The sequence below is a fragment of the Alexandromys fortis genome, unplaced genomic scaffold (genome assembly GCF_014885135.2).
Source record: "Alexandromys fortis isolate MF-2015 unplaced genomic scaffold, M_Fortis_MF-2015_v1.1 scaffold_118, whole genome shotgun sequence".
Classification (NCBI taxonomy): domain Eukaryota; kingdom Metazoa; phylum Chordata; class Mammalia; order Rodentia; family Cricetidae; genus Alexandromys; species Alexandromys fortis.
The window spans coordinates 4,349,072-4,372,168 of record NW_026068010.1 but is presented as its reverse complement, the minus strand read 5'-3'; the positions used below and the strand labels follow the sequence as shown (position 1 = coordinate 4,372,168).

Sequence of the window (23,097 nt, the reverse complement as noted above, 5' to 3'; positions counted from 1 at the left end):
GCATGCTGCTGTGAGCTGGGACTGCTGTACTGCAGACAGTTTGCTTGAAGACTCAGAGAACCAGCACATGGCTGGGAGTGGAGACCGCGATGGCCACGCAGAGGAGGTTTCCGACCACGAGAGCCACGCAGATGAAGTTTCTGACCGTGAACACGAAAGAAGTGCAGGTGAGGTTTCCGACCACAAGAGCCACGCAGATGAAGTTTCTGACCCGGAAGGCCATGCAGATGAGGTTTCGAACCAGGACAGCCTTGCAGATGAGGTTTCTGACCAGGACAGCCTTACAGATGAGGTTTCTGACCAGGACAGCCTTACAGATGAGGTTTCGGACCAGGACAGCCTTACAGATGAGGTTTCTGACCAGGACAGCCTTACAGAAGAGGTTTCTGACGAAGAGGAGAGCTATGCAGATGAGGCTTCTGCCCAAGAAGGCCTTGCAGATGAGGTTTCTGACCAGGACAGCCTTACAGATGAGGTTTCGTACCAGAACAGCCTTTCAGATGAGGTTTCGGACGAGGACAGCCTTGCAGATGAGGTTTCTGACCAGGACAGCCTTATAGATGAGGTTTCTGACCAGAACAGCCTTGCAGATGAGGTTTCTGACCAGGACAGTCTTACAGATGAGGTTTCTGACCAGGACAGCCTTACAGATGAGGTTTCTGACGAAGAGGAGAGCTATGCAGATGAGGCTTCTGCCCACGAAGGCCTTGCAGATGAGGTTTCTGACCAGGACAGCCTTACAGATGAGGTTTATGACCAGGACAGCCTTGCAGATGAGGTTTCTGACCAGGACAGCCTTACAGATGAGGTTTCTGACCAGGACAGCCTTACAGATGAGGTTTCTGACCAGAACAGCCTTGCAGATGACGCTTCGGACCAGGACAGCCTTACAGACGAGGTTTCCTACCAGGACAGCCTTGCAGATGACTCTTCTGCCCTCGAAGGCCCTGCAGGTGAGGTTTCTGCAGGTGAGGGCCAAGAAGTTGAGGCTTCTGGAGAACGTAAGAATTCTCTTGGGAAGTGGAGAAAAGGCCATCCTTGTTACCTTGTGGCAAAGAATTTGGCTTCCCCGTGTCCTTGTCCAGAGGCACCATGGAAGGCTGAACTTCATTGTGGCAACTGCTGGTGCTTAGCAAAGGAGCTCTCAAAACAGAGAAGCACCAAGGAAGCTGCCTGGCTTACTCTTAGAGGAAAGACGGGCCTTTAAGAGAGCATTTTTTTAGGGCTAAAACAGAGCTATTCAGCCAGAGGAGCCCTCGGGGTATAAAGAGAACAGGCTGGCCACAAAAGCCCCCAGGCAGGAAGATGAAAGCTTCCCTAGGCGAACAGGGGTTGCTGGGGTTGTATCCCAGCAATAAGGATGCCTGGAAGGGATTCCTGAAGAGAGCCAAAGCTGAATTGGGATTTTAGTTTGCTGCCAAAGAGACTCCTGACTTCAGACCTGATTCCCAAAGGGCCCGGTTGTGGCACCTAGAAGGCGCAGTCCTTGGAGTTCCAGTACTGGAGATGTTGCAGGCAGAAAGAATAAAGACTTGAAGTCCCAGAGGTTTTCAGCACAGCTAAAGAGGAATCCCTGGGAGGCCAGGAAGGCTGCCTTCAAGCGGGGGTCCCTGTGGAATTCGTCTGGTGTGATGTCTCATGGAGCTGTGGGAGTGAAGCCACATTGGAGACCACAGAAAAAGAGCAGTGATCCCTGTGTCTTCAAACACCAGCCTCAGAGAGCCGCAAGCGGCATGACGCACAAGCCTTTGGAAGTTGCTACAATCAGCTCGCCACCTCCTCTAGCAGCCTTGAGGGTGGAGCCCATTGGAGCATGGAGAAGCCCTTCTAGACTTCAGGTAACATCTGGATCTATCCCAGAGGTGGAGACACCACAGAGTCCTCCATACAGAGGCAAGGCTGAGCCAATACGTCCAGACTGAGCGATGCTCAGCGCCTCATCCATGGCAATACACTCTGGGAATGACAGGGACGGTATGGCCACTTAAACACCAGGACTACAGAGAAGGTGACTTGGAGAATTGGGAATAGATGTTTGCCCCATTGGCTTTGCTTCTGCCTTGAGCTCATTATTCATCACTAGCTCATTCCTTCCTCTATGGAAGGGAAGGTTTGTTTATGCTGTGTTAGTTCCATCCCTCTCTCCCCCCAGGCCCCATTTAGAAGAAAGTAACTGGATTTGATGCTGCAGGCTCTTGGCTACAAGAGGCTGAATGGAATTTTTGTGAGAAGGGCGAGAGCCAGGAGTTGAGAGCTGCAGTTTGTTTGTTCCTTGAACCCATGCAGGCCCTGCTTTCTGTAAATCCTGCACTAACTGTCAGAAGAGGCAAGAAACTTAGCCGACTGTGGTGTCTAGAAATGGACCTTTCCCAAGTGCCTGAGATCATTAGAGTGGAGCCCTAAGGACTGGTTCTTGTGACTGGGGGAGTGAAAGACCTGGATAAATCCAGACCTCCTCCCCCAGCAGGAAAAAATAGGGCCAAACATCTAAGCAGGGAGGGAAGAATCAGAATTCTAGGATTAGCTGGTTCAGTGACTCTGTTTCAGGAACTATCTGAAGTAAATTTAGATTGCAATCTTGAGAAACAGGAAGTTGCCCCTTGTGATCATCACTGGTATTTTTGAAATTTTCTACAATGCCCTTGCCTACCTCCTTCGGATTACTGGGCTGTGGTTTTTTCCCTTAAAAACCCTTTCTCCCAGTTACTTGGGGGTCGAACTCCTCCCCTGCGTGGGATATGAATTCGGCCCCAGTGCACTGGTACCTGTCAATAAACCTTGTGTGATGGCAGCAAGAACAAGTCTCGTGAGTTATTGGGGGGATCATGTTGTCCCATGACTTGAGGTAGAGTCTCCCCACACTGGGGTCTTTCGGGAGAAGAGTCTATATGAAGAGATGCCAGGTGTCCCATTAATAGGTATGACACTGCCAGACTTGGTGACATATTGTTTGGATTCCTAGTTTCCCAGACTGAACTATATAAACTTTATAAAGTGGCTGGCTTCAAAAAGCTTGTTATGCTACTGAAGAATTCATCCTGTGTGTGTGTGTGTGTGTGTGTGTGTGTGTGTGTGTGTGTGTGTGTGAGAGAGAGAGAGGGAGAGAGGGGGGGGGGGGGGGGGGGGGGGGGGGGGGGGGAGAGGGAGTGTGTGTTTCAGTGTTTTTCCAAGTGTAAGTCCGCAATACTTGGGGATCTCAGTGAGTTTCCAGACAGTTAGGAGTGTCTGGGATAATTTTCTAACCTATGTTTTTTAGCCTTCAATTTTTTTTCTTTCTTTTTAAGACTTGTCAAGTGCAGTAGTGAGAAGGGGGGGAAGTGTAGAACAGGAGTTCAATCTGTAACTGACTGTGAACAATCAATTGAGATAAGTCTTCAATTTTATTTTATACATATAGACTTTTATTTTTTTGGTTTTTCGAGACAGGGTTTCTCTGTGGCTTTGGAGCTTGTCCTGGAACTAGCTGGTCTCAAACTCACAGAGATCCGCCTGCCTCTGCCTCCTGAGTGCTGGGATTAAAGGTGTGTGCCACCATCGCCAGGCTTACATATAGACATTTTGCCTGTATGTATGGATATATACCATATCAGTGCCTGGTGCCTGTTGAAGCCAGATGAGGGCATCAGATCTTCTGAAACTGGAATCATGGATAGTTGTGAGCCACACTGGAGTACTGGGAATCAAACCCAAGTCTGGTTAGCCATACATCTTATGGAATCACAGGCATGAGCTACCATTCCCAGCTCTGATTTTTCTCTTTGGTCAATAAGATGATTGGCAGTTAGAGTCTTGGGTCTGGAGAGATGGTTCAGTGGTTAGACCTCATGTTGGTCTTTTAGAGCACCTGAGTTCAAGTCACAACACTTGTGTCAAGTGGCTCACAACTGCCTGAAGTACAGCTCCAGGGGGACCGGACTCCTGGTTTCCGCAGGTATGTATACTCAAGTGCGCATTCCCATGCAAATGTGTGCATAGCACACAGAATTGAAAATTTACAAAGAAGAGATAGGGGCTGGAGAGATGGCTCAGAAGTCAAGAGTACCGGCTGCTCTTCCAGGAGACCAGGGTTTTTATTACTAGCACCCATATACAAGGGCTCTCCATCACATGTAACTCCCATGTCTTCTGGCTTCTGCACGCAACTGCATGTACATGGCACACATAACTGCACTCATATACTCAGACGCACACACATGTAAAATAATAAAGTCATTTTCTTATTTTGGTGTCTATTTCCAAAGGCTGTGCTTGTGTCTGGATTGAGGGGCCATACGCTGCACAGGCGCGGTGTATGTCACTCAATCTGAGTATATAGTATACCTCAGAGCCACATGCAAAACTCCAAAGGCGTGTCAAAGGCAAATAGTTTAATTAACTGGAAATAAAATCCATGATCAACATGTATTTTGTCCTTTTTTTTTTTTAGTCTAAAGGCAATTCTGAACAGAATTATCAATCAAGATTACATCACAAAAACTTGAAATGTATTTACACGATGAATAAGTTACATTGATAAACTCTGACTCTGCTTTGGATGTGCAACAGATTCACATGCCCACATCGAACACTCGGCAGCACTGCGCTCAAGGGAGAAACTTGAAGAATGGCCTTTTACACATATATTACAAAGAAAACATGACATTATTCTTAAAGTGGCAACTCATATCTTCCCTTTATGATTCTACTTCCGGCTATGCAGATGGCTACTAAAAGACGCATGCAGGACAGAGGAAAGGATTGGGGTTTGTGTGAATAATTTTTTTCCCCTACAAAACGGCAAAGTTAATTCAAGTGCACACTCATCCTTCTGTAGTATAAATAATGCTCATAAAGCAATCCTCTTGTAAAAAACAGCCGAGAGCCTCTAAAAGAATCCATCTGGACCGCCCTGGGGTGGAGAGATCCAGGGTTTTCAGCGACAGTAGCCTAGCAACATAAGAAAGGTATTTCATAGCAGCCTCATTTAGATACAGTGTACATTAAGCTGTAGCCCGTTTACAGTTCCCTTTTCAAGCACACAGGCTGTCAGCTTTTGACCGTTCTAACAGGTTTTCAGTGGCCAGCTTCATTCTGCCTGCCCCCTTTTCCAACCCAATAAAAAAAAAAATCCCACAAAAAGAAGGCCGAAAAATAGGAGAAAGGGAACTAACGGATAAGTCTTAGAATATAAATTTTTTTCACGTGAAGGAAAACATTGCACTTTTGCCAATCTAAAACCTTTTCTAGAAAGGACGGTATCGTTCAGCGTGGTCAGCTTTGGTAATGCAACAGAAGTCATTCCTCAGGAGCGGGTTGCATTGGCTCAGTGAATGACAGCCACACAGCATGATGGGTAGAGAGTCTGTCTCGGGAGGTCCTACGTGGCCTCAGTTTGGACGGTATTGCTACACATTGGAAGTTGGGTAATCTTCTTTAGAAAGAGTCCTACAGGTAACAAAAGGGAGAACACTCTGTCCAAGCCTTGCGAAGGCCGAGAAGACACTGAATGGCGTTGCCCCAGCATGGCAGCACTGTAAGCTTGGAAACCATGGGGGACGGGAGGCTCCTGTCAGAGACTAGTGCCGGAAACACTGGAGTCTGGGAGAAAGGCAGTGAGGACCCGGTAGCTCTGGGCCCTGCGGATCATGTCTCGGATCTCCATGTTGAGTTCCATCAGCTTGGTACAGATTTCACTCAGGCTCTGGTTAGATCCCACCAAGGCGTAAGTACCGGTCTGTCCCAGAGTCTGATGACGGAAGTAAATATTCAGTAGCGTCTGGACCTCGTCGTCAGAACTGCTTCCAAAGATGTCATTGGGCCACAGGCTTCTGAGGTGAAGAAAGCACAGCAGAGATTAGAATCAGAGTTGGGAGGGATGAGTCCTGGTTAGCATAAAAAGACACTTCAACCTTTTCCTGAGATGTTACCCACGCATTCCACGGACTCATCTACAGCACAGAACTCCTTGAGGTCTAGTATGTTTAGAGTTGTCTAAATATGGCTATAATCAGTTTTAGAATGTTGCTTATTAGTGATAAAAATACTAGAATATGATGCTCTTTTAAAACTTGTTTTATATATATGTATTATTGTATGAATTTATGTGCACCACGTGTGTGCAGTGCTCACAGAGACAGAAATAGGACATTAGATCCCCTGGACCTAGAGTTACAGGAGGTTGTGAGCGTTATGTGGGTGCTGGGAATGAACCTGGGGCCTATGTGAAGACTACTTCACACAAGCCCTGTGGAGGCCCAAAGAGGCCAAAGGTCAGAGAGTTTGGGACTTGGCTTTTAGTTTGAGATTGTTTTGGTTCTAACGCAAACAAAGGTCCTACCTAATTATAAATCAGAGGTCTGCTCTCTCAAGTCTATTGTCAACAGGTGTAGCTAGTAGCTCCTGAAATGGGGAGGTAGTTGGTTCCTACCTAAAACAAAAGTCTAAGGATCCAACTCAGTTCCTGTTCCCTTCGTGGAAATAACTTGGGATTCCACCCAGGGAGTGGTTTGCCCACAGAGTGTTTGCTGTAGGGCGTGAGTCAGGACGAGAGTGATGACTGGACCCCAGGACTTTCAATTTGTGTGTTAATGTAGTCTTTTTGTTCTTTTGAAATCAGGGTTATATAAAGCTGTTGGAAATTAAACACAGACGGATTTTCTTCTTATACTATCCTATGTGTTTCTGCGTTTTATTATTTTTGTTCGCGTCTTTGAACTCTCTTACTATATTTGTTTCTAGATTCCTACCCCTCCACTCTGGAAAAAAGGTAATCTTGTCGAGGCTGGCCCCCTGACAAACCCCAAAATGTAATTCAGTTTAGCTTGAAATTATATGGGGGTATATTCTGAAGAACCAACGCCAATACGTGTAACATGTAAGGTCTGGGGTTGTGGGTAAGCCTCTTGGCATTGGGAGTATGAAACCTAAGAGGAGACGGGTAAGGTGTCCAGATGTTCCAACCTTGGCCAGTGTGCTCCTAACTACCGCAGGGCCAGGGTTAAGTTTGTGTTTCCTACAGCCATCCCTGGGAGGAACAAGGGAATCACCTGCACTCCTTGATCTGCCTCAGTGCCTTGCCAAGTTCATTGTTCTTCAGACACTCCAGCATGGACTGGATGGCGGCCTCTGTGGATGTGAAGGTCGGCTCTGACCACGCCCCCTCGATGTAAAGGGGGTCCGTGGCGATGGCCGCAGTAGCCTCTTTTAGGTTCCTCTTCAGGTCACTCAGTTCTCTGGACATGTTCAGCAGCTGTTTAAAATCAATGCAGCGTATTTAGGTGCAGGCTGATATAATCTCATCAAACAAATTTGGTCATGAGGTCTGGCTAAGCAGAAGTTTAATTCGTCTCTGTAAATAAGAGGAGCTGGGTGTGGTGGTACAGGCCTTTCATCCCGGTACTTGGAAGAACAAGGCAGGAAGAACACAGGAGTTTGGGGCCAGCCTGGGCTACCCAGTGAGACCTGGCTTCAAAGCGGACAAACCCAAACAACAACCAACCCCCACTGACCTACATGGTGTGTATAAAGGAGGGGGTTATTAGAAGCATCAAATCACTATGTGGCCCGGGGTTGCTGGGGTGCTCGCCTCAGAGAAAAGAGACATCGTTTGAAATGTTTCCCGTTTGGGCTGGGGATGCAGCTCAGTGGAGCAGCTTGCTTGTACACGGTCCAAGGTTCGATCTCAGTACTGGCAGTTTCCTGTTTAACTCGAAAGGACATCATAAGTAAAGAAGTAGGGTACACTGAAAATGGTCTGGACTAGGGTAGATCCTGCTCCAAACGCCAGGTGCCAGCCCGGCATCGTACATAGTACTGTTTTTGTTTGCTGTTTTGAGACAAAGGTCTTAACTGTGTAGTCCTAGCTGTCCTGGAACTCACTATGTTGACCAGAGTGCCCTTGAAGTCAGAGGTTCATCTGACTCTGCCTCCTGAGTGCTGGCCCTAAAGGTGTATTTTGCCATGCCCAGCCTGTTCTTTTCCTTTTTTGGTTTTCTTATCTTTTCTTTTCTTTTGAGACAGGGTTTCTCTATAGTTTTGGAGCCCATCCCGGGGAACTAGCTCACTAGCTCTTGTAGACCAGACTGGCCTTGAGATCCTCCTGCCTCTGCCTCCCCTGAGTGAGGGGATTAAAGGCAGGCCACCACTGCCCAGACTGTTCTTTCCTTTACAGAACTTACCTCTGAGAAAGTCTAATGGATTAACAATATCCAGTAAGAGATTAAAAACTAGTAAATCAGGTATGGTAGAAACCACCTAGTCTAATTGGTTCCAGGTGAGTCAGTTATGCATAATGTAGACCTTCTCTCAAAGAAAACAAACGCAAGCTGGGCAATGGTGGCGCACGCCTTTAATCCCAGCACTCAGGAGGCAGAGGCAGGCGGATCTCTGTGAGTTCGAGGCCAGTCTGGTCTACAAGAGCTAGTTCCGGGACAGGCACCAAAGCTACAGAGAAACCCTGTCTCGAAAAAAAAATATGGACAGTGGAGCATTCGCTGCATTTGCTAATCTTTCCTTCTTTTCAGACCTTCATTTATTCTAGCAACAGAAGCTGCCCGCATTTACTTCTCTCTCCTACCGCCATATTGCCGTGTTCATGATAAAGATGGTTCTTGGTAGGGTTTTTTTGGTTGGTTGTTTTTTTGTTTTTTCGAGACAGGATTTATCTGTGTGGCCCTGGCTGTCCTAGAACTCACTCTGTAGACCAGGCTGGCCTCGGACTCACAAGAGATCTGCCTGGCTCTGCCTCCCGAGTGTCCACCTCCATTGCTTGCCCTGGTCCTGTAAGACTGCTCAGGGTAGCTTTCCACAGAACAGCGCTTGGGATCCAACCTTCCTCCCTTTAGTAAGTCAGATGTACGGTCTCTGTGCTTCCCCAGGGCACACTGCCACCTCTTTGCTTCCACTCCTAGGAGAACTGGAGCCCATTTGGAAGCAGTGTGCTCCAATGATTGTAATTTTTACACTTAGACACATGAAAGCATCCTGCTGCTGAAGCAGGGAGCAGAAAACCAGCAGACACTGATCCATTTCTTTCTTCCCTTATGATTCTGGCAAGTATGAAAGGCTATGCGCCAAGGAGGAGACACAAGGGCTTCTCACAAAGGATGACCCATCGGTGTGTGGGTGTAACTGTAGGGCATTGGGGGGATTGCCCCCAAATGCGGCGCTATCTTACTCTTTTAACCTTCGTTGCGGCCCTGATCCAGAAAACCATTCAGCACAGAAAATGGAAATATTTCTTTTTCACTGGTGCTTGAACAAAGTAAGAATTATATGCAAAAAAAAGGCGAACCAAACAAAAACAACTAGCCCAGTTTGTACCATTTTATAAGTGTGGTGGAGGGTGGAGGACAAAGAAACCAAACCAAAAACCAGGACAGCCAGCGGCTTTTCTGTGCAGCCGAGATGGAGGACTTACCTCTGGCACGGAGCTGACTTCGTGCACCTGGCCGATGAGCTTGCAGTAGGACTGATAGAGCAGGAGCAGTTGGAAGTGCAGCTTGTACAGCCTCTGGCAGAGCTCCAGTTGCTAGAGAGGGAGGGCGCATGGGAACGGACAGCCGTTAGAAGAGCTTGTTCTGTAAAACTGGCGAGAAGCGACACACACACCGGTTCTTTAGGAACACGGGGACCCTTAACTCTCTGTTTACATTCGGAGCAAAACAAACCCAGATCCACTCCACAACATCAGCGAGACCGTCGTGGTTAATACAGAATATCGTTTCTCTACAATGGAGTATGACTGGTTGGAATTGGCTAGAGAGAGGATGGAGGGAATCGCAGTGCCGCTGTATTTGCCAATGAAATACCTATAAATTGCAGCTGAGTTAATTTTTATGAGCATCAAACTGCTTTGAAACAACCAAGAATCCTTTCTATTAATGATGGGAGAACACTAATTAGTTCTAGATGCTAAGTTTGCAAGTTGAATTGCTACTTGGGAGATGACTGTATAAGTCTGGGCTGCCACCTAGGGGGCAGCCACCCCTGAAGGCAGAAATACAAGGCACACCGTGATGAGAAAGAAACCCCGGTTATCCCATTACCAATATTCACAGCACTCTGAACGGTGTTCTCTACGCAGCCTATCTTAGGTCAACCATGGGCTGGCTTCCACAGTCATGGGATAGCAGAGAATGACAGTCACGGATATCACAGAGGGAAGGCGAGAGCCTCCAGCAGACGGGAGTCCATGACCCACTTGTCTCTGGTGAAAGCGATCTACATCTGGTGTAAACCAGACATGCAACGGCTGCGCTGTTGGGTGTAGATGAGGCTACGGGAAGGCTGGGTAAGTGGGGCCTTGTGCCGTCTAAAGGATGTTACCAGGAATTCATCTCAGAACTGAGAGAGTTGAGGAAACTTAAACCATGTTTCCCAAGTCAGGGGAAGGAGATAAATGACAAGAACTTTAAGTTTTCTGGAGAATACTCTGTTGGTATCACAAATGTCTTTTGATCCTGATTTTTAAGATATTAAAATTGATGCCTATACATAATTTCATGCTAAGACTATGCTGAATGAAGTTTCCCCCTCTCCCCATCTTTCCTCCTTCTAGGAGAAAACCAATTCTGTCTAGACTTTTTTTAAGTATTGGCAAATAGCTTTAGAGTGGAGAAGTAGTAATTCACTAATCTGGGTCTTAGGTTGTTTTGGTAAAATTCCTTATGATAATTTAAACCTTTTTTTTTTTAATGGGAACCCTATAAAATCTGGTATGAAATGCAACTGCCAGGATCTTGCAAATTAATAAAAAAAGTGTTTAAAAATAATGTTATTGGTGAAACCTAGCCATGAAAACTCTCAACTTTCCTAAATGCCAAATGATGGTATTTATTATTTAAAAATTCCCATGGAGAGAATGAGAATTCATAGCATTGTAGGTTTCTGTTTTGGAGGAAAAGCATCCTGGAAAGCTACCAATAAACTGCTGCAAATCTACCAAAGAAAAGAAAATTAAACAAAAAGGGAACACATGCTAAAAGATACAATGGTTAACAGTAAAAATAAGGCTCATTATGGGGTCCATGCCTCGGCGGACAAAGAATATGAAAGAAAGTTAACTTACTGCAAGAGATTCCATTTGCTACGCAGCAAGCATGGCGCAGGAAACAAAGGAAAGGAAAGAAAGGATAGGGTCAGTGTGGCATGCGACAGAAAGCACAGCCCTCCTCCGGGAGCAGAGCTGCCACGGTGTTAGCTTTGCTGGCCCAGACCTGGCTAGCATTGCCAGTCTTGTACCCGTGAAACATGCACAGCAGTCTGGTTAAAAAACAAGCTTCAGTGGGCAACATCACTGGAAAACATGGCTTTTAGTCCTTGGGATTCTCGGATTAGTTGATGTAGTTTTTCTCTGAGTCAGCCTGGAAGACTAGAAGTAACCACTTTTTATTTTTATTTTTATTGATTCTTTTTGCTTCTTGATGATTTGAGTGCATTGATGTGAACAGCAAGTGAACATAAGCTAGGAGGGCAGCTGGGCAATCTGAAGAACCGCCCCCTGTGGCAACTACAGCGTTGCTTAGTTTTCTTTAGTTGGGAAATATAACGTCTATGTGGGTTTGTGTACATGAGTGCTGGTGCCCTCGGGGACCAGAGGCACTGAATTCTCCCAAGAGCTGGAGTTACAGGCAGCTGTGAGAAACCCAACTTGGGTACTGGGAACTAAATCCAGACCTTCTGCAAGAGCAGGGATGCTCTCAGCCACTGACATCTCTCCTCCCCTCAGACTGAGAACACGTGATAGATAGGCTGCTAGATGGGGCTAGCTCAAAGGAGTAAACATTGTATCTTCTCAAACAAATATGCAACCTGAGTATTGCCAGGTATTTGATTTTCTATGATAATAAATTTTCACAGGTAATTGCCAATATTGTAACAAGGTCTGCAGGAGGTAAATGTCCCACAATGGTGTGAACACCCAATTGTCATGCTTAAGAACCAAAAAAAAAAGACCCTTCTAATTATTTTTATCTGCTAAACAATTCCTAAAAAAAGAAAAATCTAAAACTGGTTATTAACATATTGAAAGTTTACAAAGTGGGCCATGTTCAGCTATAGCTATCATTTCTTTTTTTAAAAGATTTATTTATTTACTCTGTATACAGTTTTCTGCCTGTACACCAGAAGAGGACACCAGATCTCATTACAGATGGTTGTGAGCCACCATGTGGTTGCTGGGAATTGAACTCAGGACCTCTGGAAGAGCAGCCAGTGCTCTTAACCACTGAGCCATCTCTCCGGCCCGAGCTGGCATTTCTTAAATATCACTGATGACACCGCAACTATAGAGCCAGTTTGTGGAAAATGTTGACAGGTGGTACCACAACTTGAGGACAATGTTTAAAAAATTTAAAAATCAGTTTCAACCAGGCCTCGTGGTTCCATACTTGCTGGAAACTAGTGTTCAACAGGCCAACCTACCCTAATGGGGAGCCCCACTTGGTGAGGCTGTGGGGTCACTGGCTGTAGATAAGTGTTTGTCTCTGACTATAATTTTTCTCATGTGCCACTAAAGACAGCAATGGTACTATTCCCTCTGCTTGTGTGTTTATCTTGTGAAAATGTTCCATCTACTGGGCACAGATATAGCTGTGGAAGGTCAGGAAGATGATTTCTGCTTAATATGTATAATTTGTTTTTGTTCTTTCTTTCCTATTTTTGGCTTTTCAAGACAGGGTTTCTCTCTATAGCTTTGGAGCGTATCCCGTCACTCGCTCTATAGACCACACTGGCCTCAAACTCACAGAGATCTGCCTCCCAAGTGCTAGGATTAAAGGTGTCTGCCACCATCACCTGGCTAATCTACAATTCTGATCAACAGAATTAATACTAGGATACTTTTCATTACTCAGAGTGACATAAGAAAGTAATAGTATGGGCTGGAGAGATGGTTCAGCAGTTAAAAGCACTGGCTGCTCTTCCACAGGTCTTGAGTTCAATTCCCAGCAACACATGGTGGCTTAAAAGCACCCATAATGAGATCTGGTTCCATCTTCAGGCCAGCAAGGACACAGGCAGGAAGAATACTCTCTATATAATAATAAACAAAATTTTAAAACAGTTATTCCCAGTCACTAAGACAGCTAATTTTAGACATCAGAACAAATTCAAAGCAAACTGGTTGCCCCTGGAGACAAATACCCAAGGTCAATTTTCCAGGGATTTATTGCTGATTCAAGGTCAGAGCATGAAGCAACTTTAGTAGACGTAAGTTTCTCAGCGATGGACCTTCTGCACACATTCCCCAACCTCAAGTTTCAGCCAACCAAGTGTTTGTTTAAGTCCTGAATTTCAAGGTCACTTTCTGTCTGGGAAACCTTGACCACTCAGAGCTACTGATTACTTTACTCACTGCCCAGTTAGCTCACTGCCCAGCCAGCATGACCTCCCTAGCCTGAGAGAAACCCTGCGATCAGCATGGTTCTGTTTCTTATTGATTGCTCGAGCAGTGCTGTGACCCTGGTGATGTGGTTCGTATTGGTCCAGAGGTTTTGGCTGTGGGAAGAAGCCGGAAAGATGCAGGGGGAGTTAGGAGATGTGAGGTGTGTGTGTGTGCGCGCGCGCACAGGAAGACATAGCTGACTGGGTGGAGAGGAGCAGGAGACACGAGAGAGGCGGCTGTGTAAAGAAGTATGAAAGTGTCTAGCTGTGTGGAGAAGGGAACTGTGAGAAAGTAGACGGAACTGTGTAGAGAGAGGTGTGCCTGTGTAGAAGGTAGATGTAGCTGGGAGAGAAATGGAACTGTGTGGAGAGATTAGCTGGGCAGTGGTGGTGCACACCTTTAATCTCAGTGCTCAGGAGGCCAAGGCTGGTGGGTCTCTATTCTGTGAGTTCAAGGCCAGCCTGGTCTACAAAGTGAGTTCTAGGACTGACTCCATAGCTACTGGGAAACCTCGTCTCGAAAAAAAACCCAATAAGTAAGTAAGTAAGTAAGTAAATAAATAAATAAATAGAAAGAAAGAAAGAAAGAGATTATTTAAGGTGAAGTAAAGGAAAAGGTTCCATTAGGAACCTTTTGTCTTAGGTTTCCTTCTTTTCTCTCATATAGAAAAGTCTAGTCCTTGCTGCATTTGTGGTTTTTTTTTTTTTTTTTGCATACTATGAAGGCGACCTTGGAGTAGGATCTCTAAGAGGCTGCCAGCACACAAGATTGAGAGTTTGGGGCCAACCTGGGCTCATAGTGAGACCCTGTCTCAGCCCCTACCCCAAACACCAGTTTGATTAATTCCAATTATGAGTCCATATATATTTAAGCACCTACCTTACTCCCTTACTAATCCTTGGCGAGGACAATTCTTAAAAGGAAAGCCCTCCCCCCAAAAATAAAAAACAAAAAATTTACTTTTGGGCTGTCAGTTTAATATAGTGTATTTAACACATGGTCCAGTGAGTAACAAAACTGTCGATTCATCACTGGGGTCTACAGATGCTACCGAGGGGGCATTTAGACCCCCCAGCTCTGATTCCTGGTCCCGTTCCCTCATCTGCTGTCAGTATCTCAGGAAAGTGACGCGCGTGGCGACTGTAAACATACTGAGGAGTCATTTGGATCCTGGTCATGAGTGTCTCTCGGGCTTTCCTTAAAGCCTAGGTTGTACGTTAGTGACAAAGGCCCTTCAAGTCTCTGGATGTCTACAAGCTTCATTCTTTGGTACAGACACACAGAGTGCTATCAGATTAGGTACACAGGGCCAGGTTTATTTTTTTATTTTTTACTTTTAGGTTTTTGAGACAGGGTTTCTCTGTGTAGCCCTAGCTGTCCTGAAACCGCTCTGTGGACCAGGTTGGCCTTGAACTCAGAGATCCACCTGCCCACCTGCCTGTGACTAAAGGTGTACACAACCACCACCAGGCTACAGGGCCAGTTTTTAAAAATTATTTTAAGCACGTGCGCACACACACACACACACACACACACACACACACACACGCGCGCGCGCGCGCGCACGTGCTTGTGGAGGCCAGAGGCGCTAACTGGATGAATCCCTTGAAGCTGGGGTTATAGACACCTGATATGGGTGCTGAGAGCTGGACTTGGGTCCTTTGCAAGAGCAGCCAGTGCTCTTAATGACTGAGCCAGCCCTTCAGCACCGCACAGGGTGGCACTGCAGACTCCTGGGAGCTCATCAAATATAACACCATATTCAGTAAGCACAGAAGCAGGTCAGCGCTGCTGGTGTGGACTTCCCTTTTGGTGTTATGACATAAGTGCTGGGTTAAAGATGACACAGTCCTAAGCGAAGATCACTGTTGTTTACATTTACAAAACAAGGCTCTATCCAAGGAACTCATCAAGAGTCAGTAAAGGCAAATGAACTTTCTTTGCTGGCTCGGGCTCGGTCCTGAGGAATGACACCGATTCCTTCCACTCAGCTCTTAAGGCACAAAGATGTGTTTCTTGGGTGATGGCCTACTATGATGAACTCCAGAACTTAGGTGGGCTAGTGGCAGCTTCCTAGTGGGCTAATGGCTTCCTTGGCTTTTGTCAGCTGGAATTCCTTCGCTAGGTCATACTGGAACTTCATTTGCATTTAGAGTTTTAAAAAGAGCATAACTGCCTTTCTAAGGGGCTGTCTTGCAGAAAATACAACAGCTAGGGTTACACAGAGAAACCCTGTCTCGAAAAAAAATAAACGAAAACCAACCAACCAACCAACCAAATAGAAGTCTTTGTAAATGTATCTGTGTTTGTATTTGGCAGTTTAAGGTTCTTTAGACCATGGCTCTGGGAATGTCACTGCTTTTGCAGTCCCAAGAAGTATAGACATTTTCCTAGAGCTTTACTTGGAAAAGTGTTAGCTGAACTGACTGGGTGGGGTGTGTGTGTGTTGAGGCCTGGGGGAGGAGCAGGGCCAAGAACGCAGACACTAAGAACAAATCTTAAACAATCTAGGAGCAGGGCATTTAAAAATTGCACAACAGAATCCGGCCTAGTGGCATTTGCCTGCAAGCCCACCACTTTAGGAGGCTGAGGCAGGAGGATTGCTGAAAGTTTAGAGTCTGCCTGCCTCTGGACTCCGAGTGAAGGAACTATAGGCGTGGACAACTATGCCTAGCTTACTATCTCATATCGAACGGCTGAAAGTCACATATGTGAGCTAAATGGTATGAAGTTTAGGTTCTGTGTAGACGGTAACCTGACACAGATGTTCTTCCAGCATGCCACTGCATGAAACTGAAGCCGGTGGGAACTTGCTTGTGATTGGCACAGTCACAACCACCACTCTTCCTCTCCCTCCCTCCCTCCCTCCCTCCCTCCCTCCCTCCCTCCCTCCCTCCCGTTGCTCTTTTCTTTAAGCAATGCTGGGGACTGAGCTCAAGGCCTTGCACAAGCTAGGCAATTTCTCTGCCAAGCTACAACTTCAGGTGACAGCCGTTCTATTTTGTCTGTTGAAAAAAAAAATTTTTTTTTGGACCATGTTCATGAATATCTTTCAAAGCTAGAAACCTCAAAGCCTGTGTTACCAGTAACACTCCTTGACGTATTTACTCTTTTTAAGAAAACTGTAAATCGCTAGAGGGAGGTGCATGCCTTTAATCCCAGCACTCAGGAGGCAGAGGCAGGCGGATCTCTGTGAGGTCAGCTTGGTCTACAGAGTGAGTTCCAGGATAGAGAGAAACCCAACCCCATCTCAAAAAAGAAAAAAAAAAAAAAGAAAGAAAAAAAAAAAGCCCAAACTGTAAGCAAATCCTAGCTGACACATCTTTACCCAGTATGGAAGAGAAGATTGCTTTTGGAAGAGAGAGAGAGAGACGGAGCATATTTAGAGGCTGAAGTTAAATGGGGTTCAACTGTCTGGAGAGCAGCCTGGCTCAACATTTGACTTGTTCAGTTTATATAAGCTCATGGGGCAGCCCCCTGATTCCCATGCTGTACAGGGGTAGGAAAAACAGCCCACAAGGTATTTTTGCAGCCAGATGAAACAAACACACGGGGGCTGAATGTAAGGCACTGTTCTCGAACCTAGAAACAGAAACATATATTAAATGTGAGTATGTCAACTAAAATAAATTCTAATGAATGAGACAGCAGCAGCCCTCTGGGGACCACTTCTGCAGAGCTGGAGAGATAGATAGTCTCATTTGCTCTACAGGGGGGAGGATGAAAATACAGCCCGGACAGACCAGAGCTGGCTGACTTGGCTTCTTGACCTAAGTTATGTGAACTTCAACCACCAGGGGAAGCTACTCGAGAAAAGAGGGGCCGGCGGGAGTTTTTCTTCAATGAGAAGTGCTGATTGCAAGCCTTGAAAAGATTTCTCTGTTTTCACAGGTGAAAACAACTCCCGAATAGTTGATGCATGTGAACAGAAGTGATCTTGTCGGGCAAAACCAAACTGTCCTGTTTTCTGCGCTGTTTAGCATGCGCTGTACCTTACCCTAGAGAATGGTTAATACAAGCACATTAACTGACCTAAGACTCCAAAATTATTACATACATGAGATTAAAAGCATCTTCTCCAGACAACTGGCTCTTGCCTAAGTTCCCTGGTGACCACTGTGACCATGAACCAGCAGGAAATCTGAAACTCCAAGCTAATGCTACCTGGGGGCAGACCTGGTTGGTTTTACTGGCAGGTTGAAGGCATCAGATGAGATGCTGTTTTTCCCCCATTTTTTTGAACCCTAAAGTCAATCACGGCTCCTAGGTATTCTCTAGGTATCACCATTTCTGCAGATACAACCCCCCCCCAAAAAACCAAATGAAAACAAACAAACAAAAACGACCTTACAGATTCCAATTTATGCTAGGAGTCACTCTTTTTATTTTATTTTATTTTTGAGACAGGGTTTCTCTGTAGCTTTGGAGCTTGTCCTGAAACTAGCTCTTGTAGACCAGTTTGGCCTCAAACTCACAGAGATCCTCCTGCCTCCGCCTCTGCCTCCCGAGTGCTGGGATTAAAGGCATGCGCCACCACACCTGGCTTATTTTTGTTTTTCTATGTGTGTGTTTTGCTTCTAAGAGCAGGCTAGAGACAATTTGGAGACATGAAACACAACATTTACAACTTGCCACTGGGCTTCTCTCAAATGCACAATGGAAAATTCCTTATCGCAGAGGGATCTCACTGTGTTGGTTAGGGTTTTGTTTTTCAACTTGACATAAACCAGAATCACCTGAGAAGGGGGGAACCTTCAACTGAGGAATTGCCTACAACGGATTGTCCAGTGGAGACATCTGTAGGGTATTGATTGATGTGTGAGGGCCCAGCTAACTGTGAGTGGTGCCATCCATAGGCATGTGGTTGGTCCTGGCTTGTAGAAGAAGGAAGGAGAAGCAAGCCAATAAGAAGCACTCTGCCATGTCTCAGACTTCAGTTCCTGCCTCCAGGCTTCTGCCCCCAGTTCCTGCCTCTAATTCCTACCTCCAGTTCCTGCCTCTAGGTTCCTGCCTTCATCCCCTGCTTTGGCTTCTCTCAGTGATGTACCACAAGATGTAAGGTGAAATAAGCCCTCTTCCCCAAATTGCTTTTAGTCATGGTGTTCATTATAGCAAGAGAAGCAAATTAGGAGCGATGTAAAGGGTCAGATGAGGTCACATCCACACACTACCTGAAAACATTACCGCCCACTTTTATTCTCAAGCCTTTACTGTGTGCCTAGAGTTTCCACACTGAACCGGAGTGACTGAAGATGGACTCCATCCTTTAGTCTTTGTTTAGTGAAAGACATGCAGAACTTTAAGACAATTCTGAAGCCATTTCTGACAACTCTCAGTCTCAGCAGTAATGCTCCCCCCTTCCCCGCTGGGAACCAAGGACCTAACAATTGCCCACATATGTATTGAAATGTTGGGAACTTTCCATCATCTCCCTGAGTCCTTGTGAATGTTCTTCAAATAGAACTCAGTTATTGAATAGGGGCAAGATAACCCTTAGATGTTGACTCACTGACTGATGTTCTGACTCAGGCCCTGGGAAAGGGGCAAAGTGACCCTCATATTTTCCCTTACCTCATCTGATCTGGCAACCACTCTCCAGCCAATTATTGGTAATAGCCCTTTTGAATAAGCCAATCACAATAGTTAAAGAACAACCCCGAGACACCCCCTTCCTTCCGTGGTTTTTCCCTTTAAAAACAGTCCCTGACATCACAGGCCACACGAGAACCTCCTTAGTGTGCGAGAGTAAACTCTGTGATGTTCCTACCAAGGAATTCTCAGGGTGGCCTGTGAGCGTGGAAGCGAAGAGAGCAAGACGTGATGGGCGAGGAGGAGTACAAAAGATCCATGGAAATCAAGAACCAGAGGTTTGAAAACGAAGCCTTAGGGAAGGCAGGAGAAGCAAAGTGATGAAGTTTGGATGTTTAGAGAGTAGGGTGAGGTAACCACAATCTCTGCTATCTGTAGGCCTAGCCAGGGAACTCTGCATTAAAGCACTTTCCCAACTGAGTCTTCAGTACAGGATGGGACAGGGTTTGATAACAGAGTAAATGCTTAGATAACATCATTATACATGAAGTACAAGCTACACGACAAACTGGGCTAGGCCTGTGCTAATCCTAAATTCTAGCTATTTTCTGGCCCGACCTTGGCCAGTAGGCTGAAGTAACAGGAAAATTAAGCCAGATCAGGAGTGGGTCCTCTTAGGTGGTCATAAAAATGTGAAACCTAGATTTTTTTTTTTTTTTTTTTTGGTTTTTAGAGACAGGGTTTCTCTGTAGCTTTGGAGTCTGCTCTTGTAGACCAGGCTGGCCTTGAACACCTGCCTCTGCCTCTCTGGCCTCTGCCTCTCTCCCGAGTGCTGGGATTAAAGGCGTGTGCCACCACCGTCGAGCTGGATTTTTTTTTTTAAATATCCAAGTTGGGACTGAAGAGATGACACAGCTGTCAGGCACACTGGCTGTTCTCGCTGAAGACCCAGGTTCAATTCCCAGCACCCACATAACAGCTCACAACTGTCTGCAACTCCAGTTTCATAGATATACATGTAGGCAAAACACCAAAGCACATGTAATAAATTTTTCAAAAGTCCAAGATGGGTATAGTGGCATATGCCTCTAATCCCAGCACTCAAGAGGCAGGCAGATTTCTGTTAGTTTAAGGCCAACTGGTCAACATAGGAAATTTTACAAAACTCAGGGTTACATAGGGAGATCCTATTGTAAGAAAAAAGAAAAAAAAATGTGCTTCTGTCCATGCTAAGAGCATAGGGTACCCAGTGAAAATCAGGGCATTCTGATCAATTGAAGCAGGACATCACAGGCACACACACACACACACACACACACACACACACACACACGCACACACACGCACATACGTCGATGGAATGCTGCTAGGGCACTCTGTCATTCTGAACTTCATATCTGAGTAAGCACCGCTTATGAAGAGGCTACCTTGAAGCACCATTATCACCTATGTTAAAAGTTTCTTAGAAACAGCCGGGCGGTGGTGGCACACGCCTTTAATCCCAGCACTCGGGAGGCAGAGGCAGGTGGATCTCTGTGAGTTCGAGGCCAGCCTGGTCTACAGCGCTAGTTCCAGGGCAGCCAGGGCTACACGAGAAACCCTGTTTGAAAAACAAAAGCCTGGGAACTCCAGAGTGAAATGCAAACGCGTTTTCAGAAAGAGTAGAAGCTAGAAACTGCCTGTGATCACCCCATCTAGAGATTTTTCAGCCATACGGTTGCTATTTTTCTGGTCCTTATTCACTTATCTCGGGGCTTATGGAGGACCAGGGTGGTGGTGAGTGCAGTTCTCAACACTTGAAACTTGCTTGGTAACAATGACCAAATTGGTATTGAATTACTGGTGTTCGGTTGAAAAATTTCACCCAAACCTTATTGGGCTCTTCATACATTAATAAAGCATGTTCCCTCCCCCCCCCCCCCCCCCCCCCCCCCCCCCCCCCCCCCGAGACAGGGTTTCTCTGTGTAACAGTCCTGGTTGTCCTGGAACTCCCTTTGTAGACCAGGCTGGCCTCGAACCTACAGAGATCCTCCTGCCTCTGCTGGGATTAAAGTCATGTGATACTATGCTTGGCTAAAGCCTGTTTTCTTACACAGGAGGGTGTGTGACAGGAAATGCCTACTCTGATGTAACTCCAGGGTGACACTTCCTCCACACAGACTGGGTAGTGGCCTCCTAGCTCCTTGTGCCACCCTCCTGCCCCCTTCAGTTTGTCTACACCATCTGCGCAGCGTGGCGATGCTTGGTCTGCTTACATCCCTGCTGTTTAACTTGCTGGTTGTTTACCACTGCTGTGAGATGGCCAGGCTCTCACAGCCAGACTTCTGCCAACATCTGCAGACGCTTCTCGAGCTTGCCTTTATATCTGCGCCCTGGTCCTACAGCCTCTCTTCAGTTCCTAGAATCCCATGCTCCCTTCTGCCTTGGGACCTTTCCACAGCCTTCCACCCTTACCCTCTTCCTCAGTTACCTCTAGTTCATACCTGAGCTCTCTTTCTGTCTCACACACCAACAGGAAGCCTTCCCAGAGCCGCTGGCTGTAGGTACTCACAGCCCACTTTTTTCTGTTCTTATAGCCAGTTACCACAGGCTATGCCCCATGATTGATATCCACCTCCCTGATAACAGCAGGGAGCAGAGACTTGGTCGTAACCCTATGAACCAAAGAGGAGGCCCTTCACACCTAACTGCAAGAATGAATAGCCTGATCTCGTTCTTCTCCCTGATTTCCTTCATAATATAACACGTATGTAATCAGCCGCTGGCGTATGGTACGCACTTGGGCTATTCTAAATGGGAGAATCCGTTTTACAGTGTTTGGTTAAAAAACAAAACAAAACAACAGACAAATTTCCTTTACATAGTGAACTTGATGGTTCAGTGAAGAACTGAGCAGTCCAGCAAGGAATGATGACACGTGGTTTTGTATTCTGGATTAAGAAGAACAGGCTTATTAGGAAGTGATTAGCATGGTTAAACAGCACCTGGCAAAAACGTTAATTTTATGCCTCTGTTTTCCAGAAAGGAGAAAACGGAAGTCCCCCAGGCCCGCAACACATGACCATGCATGGGATGGATGCACACCTTCCTCTACTGGGTTCACGTGAATGTGGGAGAGGGCGCCCTTCACCTCTTCCTCTCTCAAGTCCCATGCTGCTTGTGAGGATCAAACCCCACACAGAGCCAGACCACAGGAGAGGCATAGTCTTAACAGACGTTCATTACCTTTTCTTCTGAGTCCCCGGGCTGGCAGGTGATCACGCCATCTCTCGATCCGCCTGCAAACGTTGCCTTACAGTTGGCAAGCCACTGTTGTCAGAAAGAGAGAGACAGGACATGGGTAGATTCATAGATGTCCTGAGAACATTTAAATTATGACGTCTGTTGGGAAACCTTGATCATGTTTCTAACAAGACTAAATACGATTCTGCTGGAATGACTTTTAGGAAAGGCTCACATTTGGAAGGTTTAGGATGTACTGAAATTAAAACCTGCATAGGTTCAGTAATGACCATTCTAAAATAGAATTTCTGCCGGGGTGATGGTGGTGCACACCTTTAATCCCAGCACTTGGGAGGCAGACTCAGGTGGATCTCTGTGAGTTTAAGGCCAGCCTGGTCTACAGAGTGAGTTCCAGGATAGCCAGGACTGTTTCACAGAGAAACCCTGTCCCAAATAACAAAAAAGAATGAACAAACAGCCGGGCGATGGTGGCGCATGCCTTTAATCCCAGCACTCAGGAGGCAGAGGCAGGCGGATCTCTGTGAGTTTGAGACCAGCTAGTTCCGGGACAAGCTCCAAAGCCACAGAGAACCCTGTCTCGAAAAACAAAAAAAAAAAAAAAGTCTATATGTATAAAATAAAATTGAAGACTAAAGGCTGGTCCGAAGGTAGTGACTTATCTCAATTGATTGTTCACAGTCAGTTACAGATTGAACTCCTGTTCTACACTCCCCCCCTTCTCACTACTGCACTTGACAAGTCTTAAAAAGAAAGAAAAAAAAAATTGAAGGCTAAAAAACATAGGTTAGAAAATTATCCCAGACACTCCTAACTGTCTGGAAACTCACTGAGATCCCCAAGTATTGAGGACTTACACTTGGAAAAACACTGAAACACACACCCCCCCCCCCCCCCCCTCTCTCTCTCTCTCTCACACTCTCTCTCTCTCTCTCTCTCTCTCTCTCTCTCTCTCTCTCTGTCGT

At 46.1% G+C, this 23,097-nt stretch overlaps 1 protein-coding gene and 1 non-coding gene across 5 annotated transcripts in view; both read right to left on the bottom strand.

The window, feature by feature from the left end:
- Positions 1–4,350: 4,350 nt before the first annotated feature.
- Positions 4,351–23,097, bottom strand: part of Fry (FRY microtubule binding protein) — a 390,417-nt gene continuing 371,670 nt past the window's right edge. For 3 of the 4 annotated variants that reach the window (XM_050161917.1, XM_050161914.1, XM_050161916.1), the window contains 3 exons: positions 9,398–9,508; positions 7,026–7,228; positions 4,351–5,807 (listed from right to left, as the gene is read on the bottom strand). In XM_050161917.1, coding sequence (XP_050017874.1) covers positions 5,549–5,807; positions 7,026–7,228; positions 9,398–9,508 — 573 coding nt within the window. In that variant the 3' untranslated portion in view covers positions 4,351–5,548. Of the gene's footprint in view, positions 5,808–7,025; positions 7,229–9,397; positions 9,509–22,117; positions 22,202–23,097 lie in introns of all 4 variants that reach the window. The other variant, XM_050161915.1, reaches the window with a different exon arrangement.
- LOC126513541 (small nucleolar RNA U13) lies at positions 11,831–11,931 on the bottom strand. Its single transcript, XR_007595378.1, has one exon. It is a non-coding gene; the product is annotated as a small nucleolar RNA U13 (small nucleolar RNA).